General features: G+C 55.5%; 2 protein-coding genes across 8 annotated transcripts in view; both read left to right on the forward strand.

The window, feature by feature from the left end:
• Positions 1-22: 22 nt before the first annotated feature.
• Positions 23-7893, forward strand: ABHD14A (abhydrolase domain containing 14A). Of its 6 annotated transcripts, XM_045297389.1 has the most exons (6): positions 23-689; positions 791-919; positions 1845-2056; positions 2194-2309; positions 7091-7326; positions 7564-7893. In XM_045297389.1, exons 2-6 carry the CDS (start codon positions 917-919, stop codon positions 7744-7746), a joined length of 750 nt encoding a protein of 249 aa, XP_045153324.1. In that variant the 5' UTR covers positions 23-689; positions 791-916; the 3' UTR covers positions 7747-7893. The 6 variants fall into 6 exon arrangements, with proteins under 6 accessions (XP_045153324.1, XP_045153323.1, XP_045153325.1 ...); XM_045297388.1 differs by having other exon boundaries at positions 23-919; XM_045297390.1 differs by lacking the exon at positions 791-919 and having other exon boundaries at positions 24-41.
• Positions 7894-8307: 414 nt separating this feature from the next.
• The window catches only part of ACY1 (aminoacylase 1), a 5943-nt gene continuing 5451 nt past the window's right edge, over positions 8308-8799 (forward strand). The window contains exon 1 of one of the 2 annotated variants that reach the window (XM_045297386.1): positions 8308-8548. The gene's annotated coding sequence lies outside the window, so the exon portion shown is untranslated. The remainder of the gene's footprint in view (positions 8549-8799) is intronic. The other variant, XM_004715258.2, reaches the window with a different exon arrangement.

An 8799-nucleotide genomic window follows, 5' to 3' on the forward strand; every position in this document is an offset into this window, starting at 1 on the left:
TCAGAGGGCCGGCCTGCAGCGTCTGCGTGCAAGATCGAAAGGTGGTGTGTACGTCGGTGTCTGAGTATTTCTAAGGTTCTGCGCATGATTTTAGAGACTGAACCGATTTCTGCCCGCCCTCAGGATGTCTGACACGGTGTGTGTGTGTGTGTGTGTGTGTGTGTGTGTGTGTGTGTGTGATTTTGAGGCGGGACAAGGGACCCATTGCACACGGGTTTGTGCATGGAGTCTGTAAGTACGTGTAGGGAATAGTAAGCGCAAAAGAAAGGCGTGGGGTGCAGATGCCACGTCTGTGTGCGCATGTGTGTGATTGCCTGTGTGCCTGGGATCCGGGACCCAGCCTGGGCACCACTCTAGTGCAGACCAGCTCTGCCAGCTGCGTGGGAAGAGGTTAGGGGAGGGGAGGACGCTATTGTGTAATGTGTTGCAAAGGTAACGCCCAACTCCTGGGGCTAACTGTGGCATGGCCCACACTGGGAGTGTACGGAAGGCAAGCTCAGCCCGGTGGACACTTGGGTTGGTGCCATTGTAAGTATTCGCCCAAGGTATGCCAGGACTGGAGTGCTCTCTTCCTTCTGGGAGCTCTTGGATCGCCATCAGCCTCAGAAGAGGCTACTACTGCCCACACAGTGACCCACCCAGGAGCCTGAGGATGGGGACAGGAAAACATTCCCTCGAGCTCCTGAGAGGTGGGTGGGGCCTGAGATGGTGATGCCCCAGTCCACAGCTGCAGTTCGCAGGGACTGGTCCCCAGTGGCTCTTCCATCAAGATGGCCTTACTGGATTCCAGGACCAAGGCAGGAGCAATCCTCCTACACCGAGGACTGATGCCTGGGACGGCTCCGAGGTCAAGTTCACTGCCTTACTGAGACCCCGCACAAGGCTGAGCGAGCAGCTGTGGGGTTACCTCCGCCCCATGGTACCCACAAAACGAGGACACATGGTGACGGGCGGCAGAACCTGGGCTTCCTGCAGTGGCTGGGTCCTGAGGTCTGTCCCCCTAGCCTGGCAAAGGACCCAGGACCGGAGGGCTCTGTGAAGCCGGGCCAGGCCATTAGGGTCCCACGGCTCCACTGTGCTGCCGCTGCTTCCATCCCTCTTTGTACCGGGGCTCTTCCTGCTTCCACACCCCCTCACGGGGCAGTGAATTCCCCCAGCCCGCATTCTTCCCCTCCGCTGAATATCTAGGGGAAAGCATTACAAGTTTCCATCCATGACGAAACACTGATTTGAGCCACATGGTAATAAAAAGGAAACCGCTCCAGACCAGCCCGCAGGGGGACATCCCTTTGTACGTGATCTCTGCTTTGAAAGTGCTCACTGCTCTGCCCTCCAGCAGGGCGCCCGTTTGCCCAGCACGCCCAGCTCCTGATGCCCTCCTTGGCCAGCAGAGCCCTCGATGAGGGCAAGAGAGTTTGCCTCTTTGTGGCTGCATCTCCTGGTCTGCGAGCCTGCGCATGAATGTACCTGCTGCTTCCCACGCTCCTCTCCTGTTGTGAGCAGTCGTGAGCCCCGTCTGTGAAGGGCCATGCCGAGGGCCTGGCCGTCGGAGGCACGGGATGAGAGGGAGTGGTTTTAGCTACCACAGTGAGGATGGCAGCCTGCACGCACACTAGACCGGGGAAGCACCTCCCTTCTCACTGCGGGGCCGCCGAGCCCTTCCCGGGCATGTAGAGTATGGCCATCTAGACACAGGCCCAGAGAGGAGGAAGGGCCCAAGCCTGCAGCTCTGCATCCTGCAGCCCTGCCTCTGCTGGGTGCTCTGAGATGGGGCTTTGGGGTGAGATCCAGGGGCCTCTCACAGGCTCAGCCCCAGCCTCTTCTCCCCTCGTCTCTTCCTCCAGACTGTGGTACGGGCCTCTATGAGCCGCTCCCAGGTGGCCCTGCTGGGCCTGGGCCTGTTGTTCATGCTGCTGCTCTACGTGGGGCTGCCGGGTCCCCCTGAGCAGACTGCCTGGCCCTGGGGGGACCCCAATGTCACCATCCTGGCTGGTCTCACCCCTGGCAACTCCCCGATCTTTTACCGCGAGGTGCTCCCACTCCACCAGGCACGCAGGTGGGTGCTGACCCCAGGGTGTGGTGGAGAGGGGCTGGTGCTTGTGGGGCAGTCAGGGCTGGGAAGGGGAGGGGGAGACGGCCCTGGAGAGGGAAGGGCGGTCAACCTGAGGACACCTGTCGCCCGTCTGCCCACAGGGTGGAGGTGGTGCTGCTCCACGGAAAGGCCTTTAGCTCCCACACGTGGGTGCAGCTGGGCACACTGCAGCTGCTGTCTCAGCACGGCTATCGGGCCGTGGCCCTGGATCTCCCAGGTGAGAGCCCCCCACTGCCCTTGGGGCCAGGGAGGCCGGGTGCAGCAGGACCTAGAGGACAGCTTCCTAGATGGGGGAACTGGAGGAGCAAGAAAGCTCTAAGGAATGGGGGGGTGGGGGGTGCCACGTACTGGGATCCCAGTGTCTCAGTCAGCAGCAGTGGCTGGTCATTGCCCAAGATGACACTACAAAAGGTCTGTGTTGGAAGATTTTTTTTTTCTTTTTCTAATTGTAAAAGATATACACAACAAACTATCACTGGACTCAAATAGCAACCCAAATAATTCAGAGGCACCGATTTCCGCCTTTGAGGTAGGCGACCATTCTCCACCCCGTGTTCCAAATCGCCCCACTGCCGTGAATGTAAACTCCCCAACCATTGACAGGAACTCCTGCTCAGCCACGCATGGAATCCATGGAAGCCACGCACAGAGAAAGCTCTGCTTTCTCTAGAGGACCGCTTACTTCATTCCGGTGAAGCTCACTCGCTCCGCTTGCTTCCGGGGTGCTTGTCGTGGGTGTGTTGGGCTGTCTGTCCCCTCCAGGCTGAGTGTGCGTCCACCCTCTGTGGGTCCACACGAGTTGTGTGCACCTTTTGGTGATGGTGGAAAGTGCGTCTGTGAATGCGGGTGGACAGGGTTCTCTGCCTCTCTGCTTCTCCCTGTACGCCTAGGTGGGGACTGCGGGGCGCATGGGCATTCTGTGTTCAATTTGGGGGGAGCCACCCAGCCTTTTCCCACTGCGGCTGTACCTTTTGACATCCCCGCTGGCATTGGGCGAGGCTTTGCAGTGTCCCCACCACTTCCCCAGCACCCGTTTTAATGGGGTCTAGGCCAACTATCATAGTGGTTGGCCCTTCCTTAATGGCTAAAGACATGGAGCCTGGACACAGCAGTGAAGAGAGTTAGGCATAAGGCTGCTGACTGTGTGGTTGGCAGTTCAAACACACCTGCCACTCCACAGGGAGAACGGTGAGGCTTTGGAGACCCACAGGGGCCATGCTCCTCTATCCTGTAGGCTCCTCATGGGTTGGACTCCTTGACAGCGGATTTGGTTTTGAGTTTAATGGCTGTGTTAGGTTTCTGTAGAGAAACAAAACCAGGACACTTATGATTTTAGATAAATAGAACACAAAGAAATAAACACCTAATTAGTCCCCAGAGCCGTACAGAGGGCTCAGTTCAACTCACTTCCGTGAGACAGTTGATACACTGGCGGTCCTTCAACTCACGAGGGCTGCTGGGTGCAAGTCAAAGAAGCAGACAGCTGAGTCTTCCACAGAGCAATGCAGGCAGTCCGGCCACAGGCAGCAAACAGCAGGGCAGGTCACCAACAGTCAGCCAGATGACAGGGTCCGACAGTCCCCAGCTCAAGTGATGTCTACACCAGCAGTGCGGTGAAGGAACCTCAAACTACCAGCGACACAGTCCACGTGTTGGGTGTCCCACAGGTAGTGTAGTTCGCAAGTTGAGGCAGAGAACAAGCTAAGGCAGCCACACACTGGTCCCATTATCAGAAAGGTAAGGCTCGATGAGCCATTTATCTCTTTGCCCTTCAATTAAACTGCAACCTTATTAATCCCACGTGTTTATTGGCCAGCTTGGCACAATGAACCCACCTGTCACGATGGCTAATGATGTTGGACATCTTCTCGTGTGTGGTCATTTAAATATCCTCTTTGGTAACAATGTTTGGGCCCTTGGCCCGTTTTTTTTTTTTTCACAGAGGGTACTTTATTTTTGTCGTAAACACATACAAAGTAGATAAAATATTTCACTCTCATATAATTATCATCCAGTTTAACAACAATCAACTAGTTGCCATCTTATTTCTTTTTTTGCCCATCTTATTTCATCAGCCCGTTTTTTTTATCTAGTGGTTTCCTTGTTAAAGTTGCAGATTTAATTGCTTCTCGGCCTTCTGGCTAGGATCAAGTGTGAAGTTACGGATTTCTGAAACCATGTATTCATTCTTAGGCCTGTACCCGATAGCCAGCTCCCCCAAGTCTTCTCCCAACCTGCAGGTTGTCTTTTCATTTCATTAACAAAGTCCTTTGAGGAACGAAAGTGGTGGTTTTTTTAAATCATTTTATTGGGGCTCATACAATGCTTATCACAATCCATACATACATCAATTATGTAAAGCACACTTATATATTCGTTGCCCTCATCATTCTCAAAATTTACTTTCTGCTTGGGTTCCTGGAATCAGCTCATTTTCCTTTTTCCCCTCCCAGCTCCCCCCTCCCTCATGAACGCTTAATAATTTATAAATTATTATTTTATCTTATCTTACACTGCCCGGTGTTTCCCTTCACCCACTTTCCTGTTGCCCATCCCCCAGGGAGGAGGTTATATGTAGATCCTTGTAATCGGTTCCCCCTCCCCACCCCACCCTCCCTCCACCCTCCTGGTATCACCATTCTCACCGCTGGTCCTGAGGGGTTCATCTGTCCTGGATTCCCTGTGTTTCCAGTTCCCATCTGTACCGCTGCGCATCCTCTGGTCTCACCAGGTTTGCAAGGTAGAATTGGGATCATGATAGTTGGGGGGAGGACGTGTTTCAGAACAAGAGGAAGGTTGTGAGTTTCATTGTTGCTACACTGAACCCTGAGTGACTCATCTCCTCCCCACTATCCCTCTGCAAGGGATGTCCAGTTGTCCACAGATGGGCATTGGGTCCCCATCACGCGCTCCCCTGATTCACAATGATGGAACGAGAGTGTTTTAACGTGTCTGAGCACCCGTTTGTCTTGTCTTTTGCTGCTTGTGCGTGTTTGTTGCCATGAAGCAGTCGGTGTTTTTATCTCCTGCCTGGAAGGCAGCACTGTGGATGCTTCCCTCTCACGGAGCAGAGAGAGGCCCGGTGTCCTCCCCAGAGACGGCACAGGCACCCCTCGATGGCCCGGGTGCTGACGAGCCTCGGGCTGACTAACGTTCTCATCGTGAAACTGCTAGCCATTGCAGGACGTAGTTCACACATCACACAGGTCAATCATTTAAACCTATTGGACGCGTTGGCCACTCCTCTCACCATCAGGGCTAGGGCTTCTTCCTTGCTCTCATCACTGTTAGCTCCCCTGCCGTACCCCCAAGAAACCACTGATCCAGCTACTGCCTCCCTAGATTTATCTCCCCGGATTTCACAGGCAGAAAAACACCCGCAAACAAGAGGCAAAGCCAAACAACGCCTCGGTCAAAAAGACAACAGAAAGTAATAGAAACCAGAACAAGGGGTTAAATTTTAACCTGACCTCACCTGCCTTCTTCCCTCTCTGATAGCAAGGCTGTCCGCCGCCCTTGGCAAAGGTGAGAGGGGATTCACCCGCGACTTCCTCCACGTGGGGACTCTGAACACGGATTTGGGGAGAGGGCTCTCCCTGTCATCCGTAGCCTCCTGCACACTGGGTGCTCAGAAGTTAAGCTTGGACCCCGTTCCCTACTCTGGTCCCTGGCATTATTGTTGATAGTCCTTGAATCACAGGCTCGTGGGCTTCTTCCGTGTGGACTTGAGATACATGCTAGCACCCTTATCTTTGAGAAACATTATGCCACTTAAGAATCCAACCGCTTCACAGCCCACAGAGCCCCACACCACATTGCTCTGTCTCGCCTCCCTCTGCAGTTTGGGAGACAGACAGTTCTATGCACCACGATACAGACAGGATGTAGGCACAACACCACAGGGAGTTGTAAGTGTGGTGGGTGACCTACTAAGCAGATCCGCCTGATGCTTGGATTTCTTCCTCTACGCGTTGTCTGGTGATCATGTCCGGCCTCCACACCTCCCTCTCCTTCACGGACTCTGCCCCGTGCGCACGAGGAGGGAGGCCGGGCTGTCTGTGTGTGTAGGTGGGACATACAGGGTTAATCGAAATGGCCAGGTGGCAAACAAGAAGCACCTTTGGACGGGCATCTTGGCCTTGGAGTGTGTGGGCAAGAAGTTCCCAACATGAGATGATTATTAAACCTGAAACCCTAAACACCAACCCCCTCCGAAGCCTTGCACTTAACTAGTAAAGAATGCGCACCGTGAGCACGGTGTGTCCTTTAATGAATTACCTTGGGGGCGGATGGACAACTGCGACTCAAAGGCTCACTGTTACCAATAGAGAAACGTGACAAGACCAGGGAAGAGGAAAACAACAGGGGGCTTTCTCTAGTATAGCTACAACGTGTCGTTGATGGTCCAAAGGACACCGGCTTTTTGTCATTAAGAAAAAGACTGTGGTGAAATAGACCGTGAAAGTGGCCACCTTGACCGTTTTGCAGTGTCTAAATCAGTGACATAATTATATTCCTAGAGCTGTGCAGTCAGCACCCCTACCAAAGGGCTTCCAAAGGAAAAGTTTATGGAAAACTCTTTTAATTCCATTGTCCCGTGAGCTTTTTGAAGACCCTCTCTACTTAGTTCCAAATTGTTTTCACCCACCCAGAAACTCATTGAGCAAGGATCTCTCTCGATCTCTCTCTCTCTTCCCCCCGGGCCCCTCAGAACCACTAACCCACTTGCTGCTCTCTGCATCCTGCCTGTCACGGTTGCAGCATACTCATTCTCAAATGCTGACAAGCGACCCCTGACCCTGTGAAAGACATCGCCCATCCGCAACATCCCCGGCACTGGGCATTCCGTCTTGTTAGTGAATGACAGGTAACAGTTGTCTGGCAGGTCTGTCCCGTGTCAGAAACGAGCCTCTGGAAAGCCCAGAGCAGGCCTGCCATGTGCCACTGCCCACACCCTGTCCCCAGCCTCCCTCAGCGGGTGCCTGCTGCCATTCCTAGGTTTCGGGAACTCGGCACCTTCGAAGGAGGCCCGCACCGAGGCAGGGCGGACAGAGCTGCTCCGCCGGGTGCTGCGGGACCTGCGGGTGCACGATGCCGTGCTGGTGAGCCCCTCGCTGAGTGGCCACTACGCTCTGCCCTTCCTGATGCGAGACCACCATCAGCTGCGTGGATTTGTGCCCATTGCACCCACCTCCACCCAGAACTACACCCAGGAGCAGTTCCGGGCAATCAAGGTATAGGAGGGAGGTCCCCAAAGGCCCTGGGTCTCTGTATCTGGTGGGCCCCAGCAGTGGGAGAAGGGGAAGGAGTGGGAGGAGGCAGGCATGACTCATGTCTTATTTGGAGGAGACACGGCTTCCTGGCTGATCTTGGATGAGAGTGGCAGGCATTTGGAGAAAGTGGGGGGGGAGGGTCCCAAGGAGATGGCCTGGGAGTCAGGTCCTCTTTGAGCCCCTTGTCTCTTCCCGCAGACCCCAACCCTAATCCTGTATGGGGAGCTGGATCATATCCTGGCCCAGGAGTCCCTGCTGCAGCTCCGCCACCTGCCCCATCATTCTGTGGTGAAGCTGCGTGATGCGGGCCACGCCTGCTACCTCCACAAGCCACGGGACTTCCACCTCGCCCTCTTGGCCTTCCTGGAACACCTGCTGTGAACCCACCACCACCAGGACCCTGGCAGGGCCTGGGCTCCCAGGATCTGGACTGGTTCCACTGGATTTTGGGCAGAGCCCAGAGTGCCAGGCCCTGCCGGGATGTCTCCTCTCCTCCCACCGGGATGATAAAACACTCATTTGTCTTGCTTGGGGAGTAGTGGCTCCCTTTCCTGGCATGCCTCTCGGGGGGTGTGCTAGGAGGGCTGGAAAGGGCGCTCTTGGAGACGAAGGTCACCGCCCCTCTCAGTGTGTCCTCCCCCGCCATGCCACGGTCTCCTCGTCTGTGCAATGGGCATGGCCGTGCACGCCTAGCTCAGCCAAACCACGACAAACGAGTCAGTGCCGACTCACAGGGCCCCTGTGGGTTTCCGAGACCTGATTGTTGACGGTAGTAGAGAATCCGGTCCTGCTCCCCAACAGCTAGCTCTGAGCGTGGCTATGTTTGGGTGAGACTGGGTAAAGGGAGCCGGGGCCATCAGGGCTGGGGATTGGGGTGGCAGTTGTTGGCTCTGCCTGACCACAGGGAGTGGTGACTGGAGCTTCGCTGAAGTGAGCCAGGTATGTAACGGGGAGGGAGGGTATGGCTTAAGAATTAACGGCCCTGTCAATGAACCAGCCAGTCTGCTTGTCCATCCTCCCCCGCCCAAGGTTGAAGTCCTCCATCCCCACCCTTCTGGTTGGCTCGGTTCCTGGGTCAGAGGGCAGACTGGCTGGGGTACAAAGGGCAGCAAGGTTCGCAGGTGGGCATACCAGTGTCCACCCCGACCGAAGAACCAGCAGCGGGGCACAGAGTCGACTCCGCGTGAGTGAGCTGTTTCCCTTCCCCTCCCCCAACACACACACACATTTCTCACACTGCCGCAAGGCCTCTGCTGCGTGCAATTTCACTGTGCATCTCACGCCTTGTCGCTCACGGGTCGTGCCCGCCGGTGCGGCCACACTGGCAGTGCACAGGACCACTGGGCCCCCGCAGGGCCTGTTTGTAAATGCAACACGCACGCTCCCTTCCCTGTGCCAGGCTGCGCACGAGACGCCTGCGAGTGAGCCCTTGGA

This window comes from Echinops telfairi, unplaced genomic scaffold (assembly GCF_000313985.2).
Source record: "Echinops telfairi isolate 266 unplaced genomic scaffold, ASM31398v2 ScPeMD7_7420;HRSCAF=8458, whole genome shotgun sequence".
Taxonomy (NCBI): domain Eukaryota; kingdom Metazoa; phylum Chordata; class Mammalia; order Afrosoricida; family Tenrecidae; genus Echinops; species Echinops telfairi.